This window comes from Anabrus simplex, chromosome 4, assembly GCF_040414725.1.
Source record: "Anabrus simplex isolate iqAnaSimp1 chromosome 4, ASM4041472v1, whole genome shotgun sequence".
In the NCBI taxonomy this organism is placed as follows: domain Eukaryota; kingdom Metazoa; phylum Arthropoda; class Insecta; order Orthoptera; family Tettigoniidae; genus Anabrus; species Anabrus simplex.
Window position 1 is genome coordinate 418,385,275 of NC_090268.1, and position 25,573 is coordinate 418,410,847.

At 39.0% G+C, this 25,573-nt stretch overlaps 1 protein-coding gene across 1 annotated transcript in view; it reads left to right on the top strand.

Moving 5' to 3' along the window:
• The window catches only part of LOC136872311 (testis-specific serine/threonine-protein kinase 4-like), a 129,187-nt gene that overhangs the window by 97,768 nt on the left and 5,846 nt on the right, over window positions 1–25,573 (top strand). The window contains exon 3 of the mRNA XM_067146125.2: window positions 1,737–1,886. Within this exon, the coding sequence (XP_067002226.1) occupies window positions 1,737–1,886 (150 nt within the window). The remainder of the gene's footprint in view (window positions 1–1,736; window positions 1,887–25,573) is intronic.

A 25,573-nucleotide genomic window follows, 5' to 3' on the forward strand; every position in this document is an offset into this window, starting at 1 on the left:
GTACAGGGTATAAACATTATGAGAACGTAAAAAACTAAAAATGGATTTTTTTCACAATTTTCACCAAATTTCACCGATACATTGCCTTAAAACTCTCTCCTCTCATGCCTCTCTTATCAGCCATATGACATTGCCTAATTGTCTTACTTCCACAATCTTCTTTTCTATCACATATATTTTTAACTAGAGAAGAAACAGCTTTGTGGTCACTTATACCACCTGCCACTTCAGTGTCTTTATAGTGATCACTTGGTTTTATCAGCACCATGTCTAGAATATTTTTCCCTAGAGTTTGTTCCATCACTTTCTGAGTCTATCCTCCCCAGGTTAACATACTTTTTGGGTCACATTAATGGCTTTATATCATCCCTAATTGACTTCTAGCTCCTTACACTCTCATCACTGCTTCTTAGTCTACAATGTTTCCTTGATGTACCTTCCAATAACTCTTCTAAACAAACCCCCCTAACTTTCATGTAACATTGCGGTTCAAGTAAAGGCCGTATGCACGTAGATCCCTATCTCCTACTCATCATTACATTAATTATTCTTGGAATGTCCTTTCTGGAACCTGTTTATGCCTTAAATTACAGTACTTATACATACCCTTCCATTTTTCCTTAAAATTCATTTGCCTGCCAATTATACTTGCCAACATAGTTATCCTTAGCTGACTTCAACAACTCGTGGTGCAAGGTAACCACAACCGTTTATTTTTCGTATTGTTTGGTACTCTCGTGATATAGAATCATATCTCTATTCTTCAGTTATAGTCCGACTCGTTGGCTGAACGGTCAGCGTACTGGCCTTCGGTTCAGAGGGTCCCAGGTTCGATTCCCGGCCGGGTCGGGGATTTTAACCTTAATTGGTTAATTCTAATGGCACGGGGGCTGGGTGTATGTGTTGTCTTCATCATCATTTCATCCTCATCACGACGCGCAGGTCGCCTACGGGAGTCAAATAGAAAGACCTGCACCTGGCGAGAGGAACCCTTCCTGGGATATCCCGGCACTAAAAGCCATACGACATTTAATTTCTTCAGTTATAAAGGATTCAGAAGAGTAGTGTCGATACCACTATAAAGTATGTACTAGTACATATGGAAGTATTTATTCTAGGACATACTGTAAATTTTAAAGTATCTACATCATCCAATATATAAATTAAACTATTTTGTTTCACTATAATATGTTGACTGAATATGCTTGATTTGATTATGCATTCTTTATGCTTTTGTGGGGGACATATCACAAATAAACCAAACCAAACCAAACCCCATGGCACTACAGCCCTTGAAGGGCTTTGGCCTATCAAGCGACCGCTGCTCAGCTCTAAGGCCTGCAGATTACGAGGTGTCGTGTAGTCAGCACAACGAATCCTCTCGGCCGTTATTTTTGGCTTTCTAGACCGGGGCCGCCATCTCACCATCAGATAGCTCCTCAATTCTAATCACGTAGACTGAGTGGACCTCGAACCAGCCCTCAGGTCCAGGTAAAAATCCCTGATCTGGTCGGGAATCGAACCCGGGGCCTCCGGGTAAGAGGCAGACACGCTACCCCTACACCACGGGGCCGGCATATATCACAAATACAGCAGGTAATTAGAAATAATTTATATTAGTGTCATAAGTGTACCTACTAACTGCTGTGACAGGTCTTTTAGAATTTGGGAAGTTCAGGGAACTTTGAATGTTTTCAGCCTAATTCTATGTAGAATGAATGTCTTTTCTGTTTCAGAGTGTACATTGTGATGGAATTTGCTGAGAATGGAAGCCTTCTAGATATAATAAGACGAGACTCCTTCATCGATGAAATCCGAGGAAGAAGATGGTTTCGTCAACTTGTGGATGGTGTTGAGTACTGTCATGAAAGGGGTGTGGTTCACAGGTGTGTTAGTAGAATAAGGATGATGATATACTTAAATTCATATCATATAAGCAAATAAGACTTGTGATACACGAGTTGTAAAATTTTGGATTCCCTTACAGGATGACCATATTTTTAGTAAATAAATTTTATATTAACACATGGGTGATGGGCCCAATTATATCTTATGGTACACTAACCTTCATTTCTGTCGCCATACTTATTTGGGCCCAGAACATTCTCATATCCCATTCTATCAGTTCCCACATGAGCATTCAGATCTCCCATTATCATGATCCCATCTCCAACAATATGTGTTTCCAGTTCATTGAGAAACTCTTCTTTTTCTTACACACTACATCCTGTCTGTGGAGCATACACCTGTACTATCTTCAGTAGTTCCTTGTTTACATGTATGTGCATTATTGTAATTCTTTCATTTACAAACTCAGTTTCAGCTATTGGTTCAACATTCTGATTCACTACAAATCCCACTCCATTTCTTTTCTCTTTACTGTTAGCCATCCAGTATAAGGTGTATCCCTTTATTGGTTTCTTCATTCCTTTCCCTTTCCATTTTACTTCACTCAATCCCAGGATGTCAAGTTTTTGTCTCTCCATAACGTCAATCAATTCATTTTCCTTCCCATTCATTGTTAAAATATTTGTGTTATAGTTTAAGTCATCAGTCCATAGACTGGTTTAATGCAGCTCTCCATGCCACCCTATCCTGTGCTAACCTTTTCATTTCTACATAACTACCACATCATACATCTGCTCTAATCTGCTTGTCATATTCATACCTTGGTCTACCCCTACCGTTCTTACCACCTACACATCCTTCAAAAACCAACTGAACAAGTCCTGGATGTGTTAAGATGTGTCCTATCATTCTATCTCTTCTTTTTGTCACATTTAGCCAAATCAATCTCCTCTCGCCAAATTGATTCAGTATTTCTTCATTTGTGATTTGATCTATCCATCTCACCTTCAACATTCTTCTGTAACACCACATTTCAAAAGCTTCTATTCTCTTTCTTTCTGAGCTAGTTATCGTCCATGTTTCGCTTCCATACAATGCCACGCTCCACATGAAAGTCTTCAAAAACATCTTTCTAATTCCTATATCATTGTTTGAAGTGAGCAAATTTCTTTTCTTAAGAAAGCTCTTCCTTGCTTGTGCTAGTCTGCATTTTTTGTCCTCTTTACTTCTGCCATCGTTAGTTATTTTACTACCCAAGTAACAGTATTCATCTACTTCCTTTAAGTCTTCGTTTCCTAATCTAATGGTTCCTCCATCACCTGCCTTCGTTCGACTGCACTCCATTACTTTTGTTTTAGACTTATTTATTTTCATCTGGTACTCCTGACCCAAGACTTCGTCCATACCATTCAGCAGCTTCTCGAGATCTTCTGCAGTCTCAGATAAAATAACAATATCATCGGCAAATCTCAAGGTTTTGATTTCCTCTCCTTGGATTGTGATTCCCTTTCCAAATTCCTCTTTGATTTCCTTTACTGCTTGTTCTATGTAAACACTGAAAAGGAGGGGGAACAAACTGCAGCCTTGCCTCACTCCTTTCTGGATTGCTGCTTCATTTTCAAAGCCCTTGATCCTTATCACTGCAGACTGATTTCTATACAGATTGTAGATAATTCTTCGTTCTCGGTATCTGATCCCAATCACCTTCAGAATCTTAAATAACTTGGTCCAATCAACATTATCGATCTATGAATGCCATGTACGTGGGCTTGTCCTTCTTGATTTGATCCTCTAAGATCAGACGTAAAGTCAGGATTGCTTTACGTGTTCCTACATTTCTTCTGAAGCCAAACTGATCTTCTCCCAACACAGCTTCAACTTTTTTTTTTTTTCCATTCTTCTGTAAATAATACGTGTTAAAATTTTGCAGGCATGAGATACTAAACTAATGGTGTGATAGTTTTCACACCTGTCAGCACTGGCTTTCTTGGGAATAGGTATAACAACATTCTGATGAAAATCAGATGGCACTTCTCCTGTCTCATACATCTTACACACTAAATGGAAATACCTTGCCATGCTGGTTTCTCCTAAGGCAGTCAGTAATTCAGAGGGAATGTCATAAATTCCAGGTGCCTTGTTCCTATTTAGGTCGCTCACAGCTTTGTCAAACTCTGACCTCAAAACCAGGTCTCCCATTTCATCAGCATAAACAGCCTCTTCTTGTTCCAGAACCAAATTATCTACATCTTCATCTTGATACAACTGTCCCTGGGAGAGACAGGGTGGTTTGTATTGAGGCGTAGTCCAATGGGCTTATTGGTTCAGGGGTAGTTTTGATTTTGGATGGTATACTTTGAGCGTTTAAAATACAGTATTTGTACTAGTGGTTATAGGTGTTTCTTGGATTTTTGGTTGTTCATTGTGTCTTATTCTAGGTATCCAGATTGCTTTTTGTGATGTTTCTATTTTAACTAAGTTTACTGCAACTTGTTTTTGTATTTCTCTTTGTACTTTCTCAAGGAAAAATAAACCCATCAAATGAAAAGGATAAAAAGAAACCCCTAAAAATCTTTCAATGGAATGCAGGAGGCCTCTTGAACCCAAAAATGAATGGACTCTGAGAAACACTAGTAGACATGAACATAGACATACTAATAGAGAACTAAGCTAATATCACTGAAGAAAACATCAATTATTACTAAACCAAAGGATACAAAACATATGGCCTATACAAAGGCAGAAAAATTGCAAGTGGAATCCTTGTGACTGACAAAAATGACCTATGCTAAAGTGACAAGCATCAAAAGTGAAAACACCTTCATTTGGTGCTTAACTGATTGATGCGTAATGGCTACAGCGTAATTTATATTTTGACTAAGTGTTATTTTTATTTTTTCATAATAATGTACATGGTTTACTTTTAGGCACATGTTATGCAATATTACTCTAAAGTATAATTAACAAGTCTGTCACAAGCAAATATTCATTGCTAGGGTAAGTAATGTTTCAAAAACTTCTGACACATTTTTCTCTAACTTCATAGGTGGTTGATGCATAACACTGTCCAATGAACTAGAGAACCTGTGCTGCTCCACAGATAGTCAGATAACATGTCTTGATACAAAATTGCTTGATGTGTCACTGAGTGTTTACTTTTAGGATCTGTATTCTCTGTTAATTATGTGTCAAGTGAATTTATGTAGATTTCTTTATTTTAACAACTGATTTTTAAGAGATATTTTGTAGTTTTAGAGATTGTTGTGTGTTTAATTTAAGTTATAGTTTTAGACTATTTTATTACACATGGATCTTTGTCCTTGTTGCAGTGATCCTTTCAAATAAATAACAACAATAAGTGAAAACTATATGTATTTACATGTTGCGCTATAGATATGATGTACATTATTCCAACTGCCAATGGGACAGTCACCAATCAGCCTAGCGAACTCAAAAAATTTGGTCTAGACAGTAATTGGAAACAAATTTCATTGTTAAGTACTCAACTCTAATCTCAATCATTTTCTATTTCACCCCTTTTCACCCCACTCCCATGCCAATAGAGGCTGAACTTGGACTTATACAGCATACAGAGTTTCATAATTCATCTCGGCGGCCCCCAAAATTAAGGGTTTGACACTAATATTGGTTGTTTTCAATTATTTTTACGTGTTACTCCCTTTCAATCCCTCAATCATACGGGTATGGGTGTCTTACTCCCACGGTATTTTTCTCCAGATAGTAAGTCATATGTGTTTGTCCGGCCCTGCGGTGTAGGGGGCAACACGTCTGCCTGTCACCCGGCGGCCCCGGGTTCGATTCCTGGCAGGGTCAGGGGGTTTTCAATTGTAAATGATTAATATCCCTGATATCCCTGGCCTGGGGATTGGGTGTTTGTGTCGTCCTTAACGTTCCTTTCCTCATATTCAACACTCTACACTTCCGCAACTACAATTACATGCAGTTTCATATCATATGGTGAAAGTAGTGGCAAAAAATCTACAGAGGTCGACGCCACGAACAAATAGCATTAAAAAAAAGAAAAAAGTCATATGTGTACAAAGTTTAGTTGAGAGCTATGCTGGAACATATGCACTTACATCCATAATCTCGGTCATTTTGGACATTTTCTTTTTTAAAACCTTCTCAACCCACATGCTGATGGTAGCTGGACTTGGATTTTAATATCATCCAGAGTGTCACTCTTCATCTCAGTGACCCTGAAAACGATAGATTCACTAATATATGGTAAGCTGTTTTTTAATATTCTACATGTCTCTCCCTCCCCACTCCATACCTAACCCCACAGTATAGTTTCAGTGTATGGGACCCACACCAGAACTCCTTGATATGAGAACTGGAAAAGATCCAAAGGAGAGCAAAAAAAGAGTAGTGTTATGAAAATGCTGCAAACTTTGGACTGGCAAGGCTTGGGAGTAAGGAGACGAATTGCTCGATTAAGCAGTATGTAGGATGCCAATTAATTTATTATTTAACCACCTATTCAATACATTATAATACATTAAATAATAAATTAATTATCATCCTACAAGTATAGTAATTTTCAATATGGAACCATAATGATATTTATCATAAGCAATATGTTCCGGGTTGCCGTTGGAGAGATGGCATGAAATGAGCTTAAGTGGAGCTTATAAAAGTAGGAAAGATCATAATATGAAGATAAGGTTGGATTTCATGAAGATAAATTGTGGCAAATATTCATTTATTTTATAAGATAGTGGGTTCGAACTCCACTGTACCGGGCGAATTGGCCGTAAGGTTAGGGGCGCGTGGCTGTGAGCTTGCATCCGGGAGATAGTGTGTTCGAATCCCACTGTTGGCAGCCCTGAAGATGGTTTTCCGTGGTTTCCCATTTTTCACACCAGGCAAATGCTGGGGCTGTACCTTAATTAAGGCCACGGCCACTTCCTTCCAACTCCTAGGGCTTTCCTATCCCATCGTCACCATAAGACCTATCTGTGTTGGTGCGATGTAAAGCCACTAGCAAAAAGAAAAAAGAAAGAATCTCACTGTTGGCAGTCCTGAAGATGGTTTTCTGTAGTTTCCCATTTCTACACCAGGAAAATGGTGGGGCTGTACCTTTATTACGGCTACAGCTGCTTCCTTCCCACTCTTAGCCCTTTCCTGTCCCCTCGTCACCATAAGAGCTATCTGTACCCGTGTGACTTAAAGCGAAGACTACTTTCACCAAGAGGAAAAGTCCTGTCAATTTTAATTACTGTGTTGTTGGGGTGAAAATACCTCATGGGGATCAATGTAACTACTACGCTAAAAAAATAATAAAGAAGCATGTAATCCATCAATGGAACAACATTTGGACTTCTTCCACTAGAGGCCAAGTCACCAAAGAAATATTCTTCCCTGAGGTTTTCAACCGCCTGCAAAGTAACGTGTTGGTGCCAAGCTTGGAAATGACTCAATTTTTGACTGGTCATGGCAAATTTGGTTATTATTTTCAAAGATTCAGAATCAATCGTCCTGATGGCTACGTGTGTGTTTGCGGATCCTCACAAACAGTGGACCACCTACTGTTTGAATGTGCTGCATTTGAAAGAAGAAGGCATGACTTGAACTCTCATTTAAATTATTGCAACATTGCATTATCAAAACCCCTGTATCATTTGTTTAAGAAGCCGTGCTGTTACAAATATTTTATTAACTTCATCCACTTCATTTTCCATTGATTAGATTCATGAATTAATTTTCATTGTAAAAGTGAATATGTATTTTGACAACAACCCTAGTATACTATGTAAAATAGGGTTCCAAACTGCTTTGGATATTCAATAATAATATAAGGAAAGATCTTCATTGGGGTAATCACATAAATGGTATTGTAAATAAAGGGTACATATCTCTTCATATGGTTATGAGGATATTTAGGAGTTATATGTAGGGACTTCAAAAAATAAGGTAGACATGTCATCCCACACTAAGATCATTGCACCATAAGATTGGTGCAGTGTCAGAAGAGAGTACATGTTCCAAGATTCCTGCACACAGTTCTTCTGTAGTACTGATAATAGGCACACCACGTGCAAGTGAAATGGTGCATCAACTGCAAACATACTCCAAAATTGAAGTATGCGGGACAGTATGATTCTTGCAGGCAAAACATCTAAATAGCAAAGAAATTCACCATGAAATTCTGGCGGTATATGGATCAAATGCAATGTCGAGTCCAGCCATAGTGAAATGGTGCTGACAATTTGAACAAAACCCTACAGACACGGGTGAAGCTGATCATGAAGGAAGGCTGTAAACATCAACCACAGATGACATCAACACAATCGAGGAAATGATTCACAGCAATCGCAGAGACACTCTTGCGGACACACTCAGCAGATATGCATCTCAATAGGTAGTGCTCATTCCTTCACCTGAGATCATCTGCAGTACTGGAAAGTGTGCTCATGCTAGATTCCACGATCACTGACACCTGCACACAAAGATGCAAGGTTTATGGCATCTCTGGACTTCCTTCAGCATTACTCCACGGAAGGCAATGATTTCCTAAACTGTATCATTACAGACAATGAGACATGGGTGCATCATTTCACACCTCAAGCAAGGAGAGCATCTATGGAAAGGGGACACACCTCCTCGCCTGCAGGGAAGGTCATGGACACCGTTTTCTTCAACTGTGAAGGAGTTGTGTACAAATAGTTTACGTCACAACCATTCTTACTGTTCAACACTGACCTCACTGCACAATGCCATAAAGAGCAAGCAAAAAATAAAAGCAAAGTCATCTCCATACAGGCCATGAAGGCCCCTGGAGGGGTGGAAGGTAAAGGCTTCCACTATCCGTAACCTCGGCACTTGATGGGGTAGAGTGGTTAGCTCTACGCCTGGCCGCCTTTGCACCCTGGAATTAACCTGGTGCTCATTTTTGTTGTAGGCTGAGCAAACCTCAGGGCCATGTGCACCTCTGGAAGTGGAAATCTATAAAGAGCAGGAGACATGGAAAATTAAGTGAAGGCATTCTTCTCCTATACGACAATCCACACAGTGTGCACAACACAAGCTTTGCTTGGAAGCATCCACCATACAGTTCAGATCTTGCACCAAACGATTTCCATCTTTTCAGCAAGCTGAAGGAACATCTCAGGGAAAGAGATTTTTCCAACGATGAGGAAGTTCGCACAGTGGTTCTTGAATGGCTTCATGACCAAGGAGTGGATTTCTATCATTGAGGAACTGGATGATAGAATGTTCAGACCATTGTTTACAGAGACTTGGAGACTATGTTGAAAAATAGTGCCATGTATCTGTGTCACTTTGTAGTGTAGTTCAGCATTCAATAAAAGTTACTTGGCCTGCCATAAAAATCTGTTACTTACTTTTTGAAGCCCCTTGTGGTAAGGACATAAAGGAGAGGATGTGTAAGTCACTGGTAAGATCCAAAATAGAGTACAGTTCCAGTTTATGGTACCCACATCAGGATTATTTGATATGCGAACTGGAAAGGATCCACAGAAAATCAGCACAATTTGTCCTGGATGATTTCTGAAAAAAGAATAGTGTTACAAAAATGTTGCAAACTTTGGGATGGGAAGATTTGGCAGTAAGGAGATGAGCTGCTCAACTAAGAGGTATGTTACGAGCTATCAAACCGACCGACCAATTAATCAATCAATCAATCACTCAATACTGATCTGCATTTAGGATAGTCGCCCATATGGCAGATTCCCTATCTGTTGTTTTCCTAGCCTTTTCTTAAACGACCGAGCTCGATAGCTGCAGTCACTTAAGTGCGGCCAGTATCCAGTATTCGGGAGATCGTAGGTTCGAGCCCCACTGTCGGCAGCCCTGAAGATGGTTTTCCGTGGTTTCCCATTTTCACACCAGGCAAATGCTGGGGCTGTACCTTAATTAAGGCCACAGCCACTTCCTTCCCACTCCTAGCCCCTTCCTGTCTCATCGTCGCCATAAGACCTATCTGTGTCGGCGCGACGTAAAGCAAATAACAAAAAAAAAAATTTCTTAAACGATTTCAAAGAAATTGGATATTTATTGAACATCTCCCTTGGTAAATTATTCAAATACCTAACTCCCCTTCCTATAAACAATATTTGGCACAATTTGTCCTCTTGAATTCCAACTTTATCTTCATATTGTGATCTTACCTACTTTTAAAGACACCACTCAAACTTATTCGTCTACTAATATCATTCCACACCATCTCTCCACTAACATCTTGGAACATACCACATACACAGTAATCTCCAACAACGGACCATTTATATTGGTGTTGCATACCACTTAGTTGAGCACCTTGTCTTCTTTCTTCCAACTCTTCCCAGCCCAAACTTTGCAACATTTTTGTTACGCTACTCTTTTGTCGGAAATCACCCAGAACAAATCGAGCTGCTTTTCTTCGGCTTTTTTCCAGTTCATGAATGAAGTAATTCTGGTAAGGATCCCATACACTGGAACCTGGGGTCTTACCAGAGACTTAAATGCCCTCTCCTTTACATCCTTACTAAAACCCCTAAAAACCCTCATAACCATGTGCAGAGATCTGTACCCTTTATTTACAATACCATTTATGTGATTACCCCAATGAAGAACTTTCCTTATATTAACACCTAGGTACTTACAGTGATCCCCATAAGAAACTTTCACCCCATCAACGCAGTAATTAAAACTGAGAGAACTTTTCCTATTTGTGAAACTCACAACCTGACTTTTAACCCCGTTTATCATCATACAATTGCCTGCTGTCCATCTCACAACATTATCAAGGTCATTTTGCAGTTACTCACAGTCTTGTAACTTATTTATTACTCTATACAGAAAACATCATCAGTGGAGAAATGGTATGGAATGACATTAGTAGACAATTAACCTTGAGTGGAGATTTTAAAAGTAGGAAAGATCATAATATGAAGATAAAGTTGGAGCAAATGTTCATTTATAGTAGAAATGGAAGTTACATATCGTAACATGATAATGTATCCCATCCCATCATAGTAAGCTGTTTCAGAAATATTATGTTCCACCAGAGACCCTAATACAAAAGTAACGATCTCAGTGAAACAAAGGGAAAGATGGGAATTTCTGATTGCCTAGTGGATATTAGGAAGCACAGTAGCTCGTTTCAAGCATATGCTCCTGCACAGGTAAGAGCGATAATTTTAATGAATATTGAATTTTCACAACCACATTGTAATCAAAATCGACTTTCAACCTATTAGGTCGTGTTACGTACATTTAGTACATGTTGAAGAGATGTTAAGTACAGAACAACAACGGCCAACCAGATACCAGCTTAGATCCTTTCCAACAGAACAAAGATGACCTAGGCCACCATAGGTCAACTGGTAGAGCAACCAACACAAAATCGGGAGATTGTGGGTTCAGATCCCAGTGGTGTCCAGTTGGCCATTTTTGTTCTGTAGTTAACATCTCTCCAACACGTACTAAATGTACGTAACACGACCTAATAGGTGGAAAGTCGATTTTGATTAGCGATAATTTTGTAACAGTTTAGAGGCAGTACTGACATCCTACTCTGTTACTTGCTAGCTGGTTACAGATAGTCTTTAGTTATTTGAAGTGCTTTGTATTAGGCTTACTGTTGCTAATATATATGGTAGTGTAGTTCCTCAAAACGTTTCCATGTGGCCTTCCCACTTTGCATCTCATGTTACACGCTGTGTTGTAGACAATGCGCGAAAGACTCTATATGATGTATGTGGACAAAAACTCAATTAATGGGAAATGGTTTCTAATTTTAAGCAACTTGTTAAAAGAAGGTACCAATAATTTTTTTTTTTTTTTTTTTTTTTTTTTTTTTTTTTTTTTTTTTTTTTTTTTTTTTTTTGCGAGGGAGTGTGGAAAATCTTTCATAAGACGTTTGTGAGGGTCCGCACTCAACAAGTGTGTGGAGATTCTTACCCACTAAAAACCACACTCCCATATCCCATGACGTTTATCTCCGCCCCGGAAACCACTCTCGCATTACTTCAGGACGGATGTCGTGCTTAATGCATCTTGTGCTTCATCTTCCTTCTTCTGCTTTACTGTCTGTCATAATCGTCCAGGTCCTTCTTCTTCTGACGCAGAATATTTTCTACGTAGACTGCCACCTGGTCCCAAGATTCTTGACTTCGTAGCATTACTGGCATGATCCATTCTGGTGTCAGTTCTCCCTGCATAACTTCTAAACATCTTCTTTGTGGCAGCCAATGAACACACACAAAGAAAGTATGTAATACGTCATCGATATCACCGCAGTATATGCACACCGGACTAGTTGATAGCCCTAGCCTATGAAGAAATTTTTGGAAGTATCCATGACCTGTCAAGAACTGTGTGAGATAGTAGTTAACACCATGATTTCAGCGAACCTATATGCCCGGAGAAGGTATCAGTCTTTTCGTCCATTTCCCTCTAGAATCATCTTCCCATCTTGTTTGCCATCGTTACATTCTGCGACTAAGAGCTAAAGCCTTTGACCTTTTCCTTCCTAGCTCTTCTTGTGTGAGCCAAATTTATTGTCTTTCGAAGGCCAACAAGTCAAGAATCGCAGGTTCTGATACTGTGCGATATGCGCAAGCAATTTGTAAAGCTGCTCTCCGTTGTATAGCCGCAATTCTTGTCCGATATTTTGCAATTTTTAATGATTCAGCCCAAATTTCCGAACCGTATAGCAGTATCAATTGAACAGTCGAGATGAGAATCCGTCTTTTACTAGATTTCGGTCCCTTGATATTTCCCATGAGTCTGCTCTGTGCAGTCATGGTTTTCGCTGCCTTATTTGTTACCCGTTGGATGTGGTCCCAATATGTAAGCTTAGTATCAAGCGTTACACCAAGATATTTTGTGCTCCTAGTTGTTTTGATGGCTATCTACCCGATCTGCATCGGTACAACAGTATTAATCCTTTTCCTCGTCAGGAGGACAATTTCCGTTTTATGATCTGTGAGTTCTAACTTGTGATTTATCATCCATTCTTTGACACGTCGCATCACCTGATTAAATTGAGCCAGCTCTAGGTTACGGGTTACTATCACAGCAACCACATCATCAGCATAACCCACAAGTTTTACATCTTCTGGCATCTCCAGCCGTAACAAACCATCATACATGATATTCCAAAGGTGTGGTCCGAGAATTGAGCCTTGCGCTGAACCAGTTGTGAGCCGTTTTCTTTTCTGACCATCTTCCGTGTCGTATAACAATGTACGGTCTTTCAAATAGTCTCGCAGTATATACAAGAGATATTCTGGTAGCTTGAAAGTTTCTTATAGAGCTTCCAAAATATCACTCCATCTTGCCGAGTTGAAAGCATTTTTTACATCTAGAGTCACAAGAAGCGTCAGCTTTCTAGAGTAATGATTACCCATTTGAGCCCATTCTGCTGTCTTCACCACTTCCTTCACAGCATCTAGCGTTGAGTGACTTCTGCGAAATCCATGTTGTTGGTCAGATAGGTCGCCAGCTAATCGGACTGCTGCTAGTATTCTCGGTTGTAGTAGCTTCTCTAAACCTTTCCCGGCAGTGTCCAGCATACATAGAGGTCTGTAACCCCCAGTTTTCCCTTTACTGATCAGAACCAATCTAGCTATCTTCCAACGAAAGCTAAAAATTCCCGCTTTCAAACAATGATTATACATTCTCAACAGCAGTTGAGGACATAATTCGACTGCCACCTTTAGTACTTCTGCTGGAATACCATCTGGTTCAGGGGCTTTCTTATTTCTAAGGGAATTAATTGCTGTTATCAATTCTTCAGTTGTAAAAGGTGGTACATTTTCTAGTTCTTTGTCGGCCTCATCATCAATCCTCTCTGCATGACCAGGTAATAGTGTGTGTACTATTTCTTCCATGGTGCGTGGATCCACGATAGGGCTTGGTAGCATCCCGAATTTCTTCATAACAATTTTATACCCTAATCCCCATGGATTTTCATCCACTTCCTTAGACATTTTCCACCACTTGTCGCCTTTACTCTTTTTAATTGTATTTCGCAGTATTTTCTTCATAGTCTTATATTCTACTGAGAGGGCTTCATCGTATGTCGTGCTCTTTGTGTCCTTCGTCTGAGTCGCAGGCATTGTTTCCTCAGCTCAGCAATTTCTTCATTCCACCAATATGCTGGACGCTTGCCTCTCCATTGTTTGATGATGATAATAATAATAATAATAATAATAATAATAATAATAATAATAATAATAATAATAATAATAATAATAATAATAATAATAATAATAATAATAATAATAATAATAATAATAATAAAAGATAATTTTTTTTAAATCTGTATATTCTACCAGTTAATATACTGTAGTTCTGATAACGTGCATAGTACTCAAATATCAGGTCCTGAAAAGCTATCGTAAGTTCCATCACATGTATCTGTCTGTCCTGAAACTTTAGCATCGACTGAAACCTTTGGGGCAGTGCAGCAACAATTGCTATCATAACTTTTACCAATAGAAAAGTAAAGGAGTGATATACAGGTAAAGACCCTGGACAAACCACTTACACTGTTGTTTACTGCATATTCCTGACATTTTTCTATGGCAGAAAATAAAGATTTTGAAGCCATTTTACTGGAATTACCATGCGAGGTGGATATGTGGTTTGCGTCATGTACTGTTAGTTTGTATTCGAGAGATGGCAGGTTCGAATCCCAATGTCGGCAGCCCTAAAGATGGTTCTCGGTGGTTTCCCATTTTCACACCAAGCAAATGCTGGGGCTGTTCTTCAGTTAAGGCCACAGTCGCCTCTGTCCTAGTCCTATCCTATCCCATCGTCACCATAAGATCAGTCTTTGTTGCTGCAACATAAAAAAAATAGCAAAAAAGTATACTCTGCTTTTGTTTTGCCTGATAGAACTATTTCCTCATCGCTCATCCTGGCAGCGTATGAGCAGTGTGTGTCACTCATCCCATCAACATCTATATATATGAAATGCTTAATTCTGTCTGTCATTCACAGCGATATTGAGAAAACGAGAAGGTTTAAATGGCTGAAATTTGTAAGAAAAATACAACGATGTCGACTTTTGTACTTCTTTAAAGAAAAATTTGTTTCTGTCAGCGAAGTTATTGTCTCATCGCCATGATGACGTTAGTTCACAGCTGTATGTATCGGCATGAGTTGGAACTACATACATCCTGACTTCTGTTGCCTTCCACCTGGTACCAGGTATGGGTTATAAGAATAGTGCAATATTGACCATCATACTGTTTAGTGAGAAATGAATATCTGTCAATAAAATAAATAACTTACTCAGTAATGTCAATGAATTTAATAAAGCTGGTTTGTGCTTTGAAATGATATTGAATTTACTGAAGCTAGACAAAAATATCATTCATGCAGAAATTAGGCAAGAAAGTGCTTTTATCTGAGAATAGATTTAGCACCTGTGTATACCATTTGTTCTTAAATGCACTCAATTTCCTTTAAATTTAGCCTTCTCTGTCACAATGAATAAGTCACCAGCAAAAACATTTAAGTTGGGTTGAATCTCCCCACTGCAGTGTTTTGAACAGTTGTATGTAGCTTTGCCAAGAGTACGCAGATCCATATACGTCAAAGTACAGCTCCGAGCTACAACCGCACTCAATATGGTTTCTAAGGAAATACTATAATATCTGGTTTGATTCCATTCGAATATGGCATAAAACCTGGGAAGTGTGACTTTAATTCATAAGATATATTAATAGTCCATTTAGAATTTCCAATTATGTCGAAGACAGGCTTATGTACTAGTATTTTATGTCTGCTTCTAGTGTCTGTTTAACTACAGATCCTCTAGCAGTCAAAGTATTAATATAGTATAAGTATTAGCTCTTGGAGTATAAATGGGTCATTACAAACATTTTCTAGGAATGGTTAAGAATGTGAGGATGTGATGGTGAAAGGGAGAGTAGGAGAAAGGAAAACAAAATGACTATATAATACTGCTATTTATGTACTTACTAAGGTGAGGCTAGGGGCTGCAAGAGGCAGCAGGTATAGTGATTGTTCTTCCCAATATGTATTATGTTACTTTTATATCCTAATACTACACTGTAACGGATACAATGGAACATGATACTGGAAAGTAACCATTTGTACCATCCCTAATTTATAGGAAGAGAAATTGGGGAATGGAATAATTTATCAAAGGCAAAGTTCAATAAATTTCCAAGTTCTTAGAAATCATTTAAGAAAATACTAGGTAAACAATTGATAGGGAATATGCCACCCAGGCAACAGCCCTAAATACAGATCAATGGTGAATGATGACTGATTATCCAGAAATAATAATAATAATAATATATTTATTGCAGCCAAATAGCCATACAGAAAGAGAGAAAAATAATACATTTATATACACTGTACTCACGCGCTTGCACCTTGGATTGCATATTCTTTAATTGTTTGGGTTCTTTTGATGCAGAGTTCTACGTGGTAACGTTCACACATGTATCCACATAGTTTGCACTTACAAGTCTGTCAGTTCATGGTATGAGGTGTTGGTACAAATTAGATGGTGGAAACCATGTACTGCTAGTCTTGTGAACATGTGCCTCATCTCAAAGTGGGATGTTGTCCATGTCCGGTCTATCTTGGCCCCAGTTCCAAAAAATTCTGAAGGAATGTCTCTCTTTTTTTTGTTGAGTGTTGCTAGGAGACTTTCTGATGCTCTGGTGATGGGTAGGGTCAGGTGTGTTCTGAAGTCTTCAATGAGGAAGGATTCTTGCGCTAGGAGGTAGACGAGTCTTGATCTTGTTGTCTTGGATACTCCGATTGCTCTTTTTATGTATAGAGCTTTTGCTGTTTCTAGAGAGGATAGGTTCTTTTCTGTGAGGTATGGCTGTATGATTTCTATCCTATATGTTAGTATAGGCATGATTTTTGATCTAAATAGTGCCATCGCCGTCTCTAGGCTGAGTGTTCTGATGTAACTGATTTCATGCATCGCCCATACTGCCTGTGTTGTTTTCTCTGTTACATGCTTTGTAAAGCTTTTGGCACTTGTTTGCAGAGTAATGCCAAGGTACTTGAAGTCATTTACTATGGCTACTTTCTGCCTCTTTATGAAGATTTCTGCCATTCCTGGGATACTTCAAACAAACGGGGTATTACAGGGTGACGCAATTAGCCCGTTACTTTTCATCTTGGCAGCAGAAGAAATAATGGAATAACCCATAAGGAAGACGTAGTATCGTACGCCTACGCCGATGATATAGTGATCGGATCAAGAGACATCACGAAACTACAAAACGCGATAAAAGATATGGAGGAATGGTGCTACAAACATAAGTTTGAAATTAATACATCAAAAACAAAAATGATGGTATTTAGGCAAGGAAGATTATCCAGAAATGACTTGAGGTGAACAGATCGATTGTGTGTTCTGTTTTTCTTGAACAGTTTATTTATACCAGGCATGTCAAACAGTGCCTGCAGTAAGACATTGTACGGCCTAGAAATGACCTTGCACGCACGCAGGCAGAACTTATCCTCTGTAGGTGGGAGGGAGGGGAGTTGAACTGACAGTATGTTCACTCACAGCAGGGATTGAGTAAACCAGATCTCTTTGTGCCATGTTAAACAAAAGGATGATTCAAGATGAATGGTGAGAGAAAAAGTTACGAAGTTATGGTAGATTTGACCCAGAACAATCGCACTGTTTCTTAAGTTGCGAACATGAAGGAGAAGCTCGGTGCTTAGTGTGGAAAAAGCATGCCGTCTGCAAAAAGTCTAATGTTAGGCATCGTTATGAGCTGTATCATGCACATCAGTACAGTGGTATTACAGGTGATGAGAGGTAGAAATGAATAACAGAACTACAAAGTGATGTGTTTTTAAAAAGGAGTTTGTAAGGAGAACACGAAACAGTGATGTCCAGTAATGGTAGTTCAAGTTCCAAATATTGGCTTTTTAACGTTCAGATCTCAGTCAGCTCACCAAAGACATTTTGCTTTCATTTATTCTGAAAAGTTAGGTGCAACAAGAGAACAAAGGAGTTTCTGTTATTGCTATTTACATATCCATTTACATTTCTTTTCTTTTTTTTTGTTTTACAATTTTCCTTTATGTTGCATCGACACAGATAGGTCTTATGGCGACGATGGGATAGGAAAGGCTAGGAGCAGGAAACAAGCAATGGTGGTCTTAATTAAGGTACAGCCCCAGCATTTGCCTTGTGTGAAAATGGGGAAACAACAGGAAATCATCTTCAGGGCTGCCAACAGTTAGGTCCGAACCCACTATCTTCCAAATACAAGCTGATAGCTACATGATCCAAACTGCACAGCCACTTGCTTGGTACGTGTTAACTGTCCCATAATATTGCAGTGAGTAGCAATCCCTTCAAAAAGGGCGAGTTTATTAAAGAGTGTATTGTGTGCGCTACAAACATTATCACCTAGCAATGTAAAAAGGTATAAATCAATCTGTTTATCACAAAATACCATTGCTACGAGAATTCAAGAGCTAGCAGATGATATAGCATTTCAGCTTAGAAATGCTAGCAGGAAATTTGTAGCATTTGCATTAATGGTTGATGAGTTGTTGCAGATATTGTGCAGTTAGCTGTATTCATTCGTGGTGTAGACAAGTCTTTGGAATTAACCGAGGAGTTATTAAACTTGATTGCTCTAAAAAAACTCCACAATTGGAGAAAAGATATTGAATGCTGTTGTGTGGTCTATCGAGGAGCTTGGCTTATCATGGGATAAACTTATATCGGCAGCGACAGTTGGTGCTTCTACCAAGACGGGACCAAGGCCTAGTTTCGTTGGCAGATTTAACTCCAAAATGCAATCAGAATACAATCACTCTGTTATTGCCATTCATTGCTTAATCAACCAAGAGGCTCTCTGCTCAAAATTGGTGAAAATAAATCATGTGATGAACATAGTAATAAAGGTTGTGAACTGCATTAGGAGTCATGGACTGTACCATTAGTAGTTTATTAACCTTCTAGAGAAGTATGAATGTCAACATAAAGATATTGCATACTATTGTGAAGTACGGTGATTAAGCAGGGAAAAACTCTTCAAAGATTTTTTGAATTGTGAAACCATATTGCCAATTACGTAGGTCAGGAGGGCAAGGAATTTCCTCAACTCCATTGTACCGGTTGGTACACCTATACGCCGCACATTTGAATTTTCCGCCTTAAAGTACTCCTCTACAGCTGAAACTCTGAACTTTAAAACTGAATTAATTCAACCGTTTATCAGAAGATGTCACTGTGTTAATTTCGAATTTTTTTTTTTACTAATTACTGTATCAAGAAGTGTGGACATTCTCTCACAGAGGTCTCTACCAAAAACTATTATCATGCTCCCTGGTGCGAAGTGATGGAAGTTTTCTTGAAGATATTTTATACTCATAAGTTTTCCTATAATAGGGGGCCCCTACAGTATGTAGGGCTGGTTGAAATAACCAATACAACCCGCGGACCAACAGGTAGCCCAATTCCTGGGGGTTTTAAAATACTGGGACACCCTCTCTCCAGGGGTCATAAATATGGAGGGCCCTTGCCCTGGGTTAAGGGTGAAGACCTCAACGGCATCTACGGCGGAGAAGATGGACTTCGGTACGGTGGAGATGACGGAAGAGGCAACCCATCCTTCTGGGGTGTACAGATGGAACCTACTGCCTTGTAGGACGAGGAAGGCATCCTCAAAGGCTAAGGGAGTAAACCCTGAAAGAAAATCCTCTTATGCGTTAGGCCTAGCAAGTCAGCAGGAGAGTATTGAGTACAGTTGCTTTCAATAAGAAAAAGAGCCTCGGAAAGAATATTATAGACTGGACTGACACGTCCTCTCAGACAATTGTAAAGTATGATGCCCGTAAGGCTGATGATATACAATGTTCTGAAAGGAAACCCCAAATAAAAAAGAGACCCAAATACCAAATTGGAACTATGAACATTCTATCATTTACTGGAAAGTTAGAAGAACTCCTAGACATGATGGATAGAAGAAAAATATCAATATTGGGATTAAATGAGACCAAATGGAAAGGAATTGGAAGTAAGACACTTCGTGGAGGTTGTAAATTATACTGGAGTGGACAGGAGAAGGTAGCGAAAAATGGTGTTGGATTCTTAATTAACAAAAGGACTGATGCTACATCTGAAGTTATCTGAAAAAGTGATAGAATCATTAAAATGTTCATGAAACTGGAGAACACTAAGTACACCATCATACAAATGTATGCCCCACAGACAGGCTGCAGTGAGGAAGACAAAGAGAAATTTCGGCAAGACCTGGAAGATACAGTTAATGAGGAAAATGTTATTATTATTATTATTATTATTATTGGAGATCTAAATGCGCAAGTTGGGGTAGACAGACTTGGGTACGAGAACATCATTGGTCCACATGGATTTGGACAAAGGAACCCAGAAGGAGAACAACTATTAGATCTGTGCAGAAGAAATGATCTTATAATCAAAAATACATTCTTCAAAAAAAGAGACAGTCACAGAATAACAAGGTACAGTTGGGATGGCCAGTATAAAACATTGATTGACTACGTAATCACAAATAAAGATGGTGGCAGGTACATCACAAATGTAAAGGTCATCCCTAGTGAAAGCATGAACAGTGACCACAGATTGTTGGTAGTAGACTTCAAACATAAGGCAAAAGAATCGCAGAAACTTATTACGAAAAAACCAAGGGTTAAAACTTGGAAGTTGCAAGAAGTCCAAATAAAGAAAGAATACAAACTAAGGATTCAACAGAGTTTGCCGAAGTGTGAAGTAACCAGCGTTAATGAAGAATGGAAGGCCTTCAAAGACACCTTTGTGGGAGAAGCCAAAAACCTATGTGGAGTTACAAGTTCTATCAAAAGAAAAAAGGAGACACCATGGTGGAATGATAGAGTGAAAACAGTGGTGAAAGAAAGAAACCAAATAAAGAAGGCACTGGACAAGGAAAAACAAAAACAGGGACAAGAACGAAAAGAACAAGAAATACAAAGACTTCAAGGAGTATACAGGAACAAGAAACTTGCTGTAAAGAACATTGTAAGGGAAGAAAAAGAGAAGAAATGGAATGAGTTTGCAGACAAACTGGAAGATGACAGTAGAGGAAATATGAAATTGCTATACAGAGTAGTGAAAAACAAGTGAAGGGATCAAGAGACCATAAAAGCAATAGAACGTGATGATGGAACTCTGGCAGAAGAAGAGGGAGAAATTAAACAAGAACTCAAGATCTATTTCGAAAAGCTGCTGAATGGAGATACAGAAAACATAACAACGGATAGAGGAGAGCCAAGTCAAGGAACCACAACTGAACCACCAATTACATGGCTTGAGGTTGAAAATGCGCTCAAGAGCATGAAGAAAGGAAAGGCAGTGGGCATAGATGAACTAAGTGCAGATATGCTGAAAGCAGCAGGAATTCCAGGAATCCAATGGCTCTACAGACTGCTCAACAAGATATGGGAGGAAAATACTATTCCTGAGGACTGGAAGATGGGCATCATTGTACCTCTGTTCAAGAAAGGAAGCCGACGAAAATGTACTAATTACGGTGGTATCACACTACTGTCTCATGTCCTGAAAATATTGGAAAAAATAATAGAGACCAGAATCAGAGATATTGTTGAACCAATTTTGGAAGAAGAGCAGTATGGTTTCAGACCAGGAAGGTCAACTACAGACCTTATATTTGCAATTAGGATGCTAATGGAAAAATACTGGGAGAAGAACAAGCCTTTATTTCTAATATTTTTGGACATTGAGAAAGCATACGATAGTGTACCAAGGGAAAGAATTCGGCAATGCATGAAAGAACTTCAAGTGCGAGACAGCCTCATAGACAAAGTGAAAATGTTGTATAGTGGGAACAGAAGCCGTGTTCAAGTAGGATGTGGTTTGTCGGACTGGTTTGAAACAAAGAGAGGAGTGCAGCAGGGCAGCTCATTGTCACCACTTCTATTTATTATTGTAATGGATGTAGTAATGAAATCAATTAAAAGGAAAGAACATGGAGATATCAAAGCCTTCACATTTGCAGATGATGTTGCGATCTGGAGTGACTCAGAAGAGGAATTGGGAGAGAGAATACAAAGCTGGAATGAAGAGTTTAAGAAATATGGTTTAAACATCAGCAAGACCAAACGGTGGTGATGAAAGTGTATGGGGAAGGAGCAGAACCAATAGTCATGTTAAATGAAGCTCAACTGGACAGCGTGCCAGTTTTCAAATACTTGGGTAGCGTTATATCAAATGACAACCTAGCAAAACATGAGGTGAACAATCGAATCAATAAGGCAACACAATTTTACCACCAGGTGTGGGATGAGCAAATACCCATAAAAACAAAAATGACATTGTAGAAGTCCTATTATACACCAATTCTTACGTACAGTCTCGAAACCAAAACACTGACCAATAGAGATAATTCCAAACTTCAGGCAGCTGAAATAAAATTCCTACGCACTATGATCCAGAAAACCAGGAAAGACAAGATTAGGAATGAGAAAATTAGAGAAGAAGTAGGAATAGATGATTCTCTCCTCAATAAGATTCAGATATCAAGACTGAAGTGGTTTGGTCGCATGAAGAGGATGCCAATAAACAGAACTGCAAGGAAGGAATTTGACAGAAAGGTAGAAGGAAGACGACCCGTGGGAAGGTCACGAAGGAAATGAATAGATTTAGTTAAGAGCGATGTACTGCTGAGAGGTCATGATTGGGACAAGTTGGTGGAGGAAGAATGGTACCAGGACAGGATGAGATGGAGGAGGCTCATATACCACACCCGGGAAACTGGAGATGGTTTAGGATGATGATGATGATGATGATGATGAAGTTTTCCCATAACTAAATTTCGTTCTTTCATTTGTGGGTTGGCAATATAAATCTTTTCTTTCCGCCAGTTTTGAAGTTAGCCAATCAATAATTTCTGTCATTAATTTTCAGCCAATTGTGTCTTTCTTCCCCAATTTTTGATGTGTAAATTTTAGTTAGCCAATAAACGCATGTGGGTGTGCCTTAATTATTCATGAAAGGTCTCGAATCTTCCCCGAGAGTATAAAAACTGCTGATTTTCCTGGCTCTCGGCCACTTCAACAACATCTAGCTTAGTGTATGGAAGTATAGCAGGGGGCAGGTAGCGCCTCTTCCTTCGGGCAGCAGCTCTTCAACAAAGGTAATGGCCTTTTAACATCTTTATTTCTTGCTAGCTCAGCAGTTTAGCCCTCGGGGAAGGTCTGAAACCTTTTCAATGTAACCTACCTCTCTAAAAATGTAACTTAGTGCCGGCTTATGTAACAATTTCTTATTACTTTAACTGTAAATCGGGGATAGAGAGTGCTTTACCCTCTCAAGCTCCCCTTCATTTTGAGTTGAGGTGACTACGTTTTCATAACCGATTTTCTACTCTTAATGTATTCAAATTTTCTTATACGAGTCACCTCCCTAGTTTGGGAATAGCCCCTGTATAATCGGCCTAGTGCCCCTTAGGTTTTATAAGGTTTCATGTAGGAGTGCAAGCAACACCTCCATTCACCTTGATATTTTGGGCCATTTAATTAATCTGTTCTTTTTCACTGAGGCCCAGTAGGTTGGGTACGAGATACCCCTGTTTCATTTGATGTAAGCGGTGCCTTGATGGCAATTTGTGTAATAGTCCGGTATTGCCTTTAATAGACTTGAAAAATTGAGAGCGACTCAGCTCTTTCTTGTGTTTGAAAAGTGCCTCTGGGAGGCTTGAGGTTAAAAGTTGGGAGCAAGTGCTCCTTGAATGAAGGGGTTTTCTGCCCTTTGAATAAATGAGTGCTCCTTGGTAATGTTGGGCTAGTAGCTCAAGGATTGTATAACTGAGGCTCAAAGCCAGAACTTGTAATGATCCCCTAAAACTTGTGCTTTCATGCTCTGGTTTATAAATTATACCTTGTACCTGATTTTGGCTTGTTGATTTGTTACTTGTTGAATTTTGAAAGTCTATATGAAAATTGTTAAGTTCTGAAAATATAACCTTTATTGACATTTTAATTCATCTTTCAGCTTTGTACTTAGACCCATTCCAGCCCGCACCTTCTTTCACCTCTGCCTTCCACGGATAACTCCGTAACATCCATAATGTGAATTAGTGACTTAGCATTTTTAGTGGATATTACTGAACATCTTAACTGCTTAAATTGGCAATTACAGGGGGAAAATAATTTGATAATCGACATGGAAGAGGTCATAGAAGCCTTTAAACTGAAGCGAGCCTTGTGGAAGAAACAAATCACACAATGCAATTTCTACCATTTCCCAAGTATGGGATCTTTGAATAGCAGTACTAAGTTCGACCTGCACAGATATACTGAGATTTTAAGCGATCTCATTGACGAGTTTGATAGGAGGATTCAAGACCTTGATGTTGTGAAAGGAAATATGCAGCTCTTTTCTATACTGTTTAGTGTTCAACCAGAAGATGCATTAATATGTGACATGTGGAAATATGTGACACGTGGATGAAACAAGAGCACAAAGAAAGGGAAATTATTGATTTTTACCAAACACTTGTCCCACTACACTTCCCACAATTCCGAAAGTTTGCGGTAGAAATCCTGTCAATCTTTGGAAGTACTTGCAGACATGAACAGTTCTTTTCAAGGATAAAGATCAACAAATCTTGATTCCAATTTTGGCTAACAGAATTACATCTCAATGCAGTAATGAAAATAGTGTCTGCCAGCACCATCAAGCCTAACATAGACCAAGTTATTGTCGGCAAACATCATCAGGGCTCAGGAAATCAGGCAACTTACTTTTACATTTCTGAGGAAGCAAAACCATGAAGTCCAGGGTGTAGACAGGTGCTCACCAAAATACTTTTAAGTTATTTCATCACACCTTAATACTCTTAATTTATTATTTTATGTATCTTGAATGAATCAGGATTTGATTCTTCGTTTAATATTATTTTGGTTAATTTGTGCAGTATTTATGTAGCCTATAATTCTGTTGTCTTTGAGTATATATATATATATATATATATAATGTGTTCATTATTATTTCATGTAAATTAGCAACTTAAGGTGTCTTATTAATGATATTGGTGAAGGGCAGCTCTAATTTAGAGGTAGCGCAATTCGTTTACAATGAAGGAAGGAATACAGTGCACCCCTAAATATATCTCCTTCAAATTTCTCTGCTTAAATCAGTGTGTGCAGCCAATACCACACAGGAGTAAAGACACCCTGCATGCAGCTCGCCTGGTGTGCACTTGACCTTGACATGCCTGATTTAAACTGTTTACAAAAAGTCAAAGTCATCTTTTGTCATTTTCAGCTTCCAAAATTTTCGATTAGATCATAAAATAATATTTAAGCCTTTCAAAATTGATGAGCCAACGGCCGTAGCCGTGTTGAAACACCGGATCCCGTGAGATCTCCGAAGTTAAGCAACACTGGGCGTGGTCAGGAGTTGGATGGGTTGCCACGCGCTGTTGGTGGGGGGTAAGGGAATGGAGGAGCGGAAAGGAACTGGCCACCCTACCGCATGTAAACTCTGGCTCAGGTACACCTCTGCGGAGGTTCGGACCTGCCTTCGGGCAGAATAACCCTTACCTCAAAATTGATGAGAATTTACCATAAATCTGAGTTTGAAAAACAAACTGGGTGTTGCATTTTTCATGCTGGCCAGTACATACCTGCATCTGTGATGTGTGTGCTAATCAACTCAGAACTTAGTTTTACTAATGTGTCAGTAGTTTATTTATTGTTATTTACA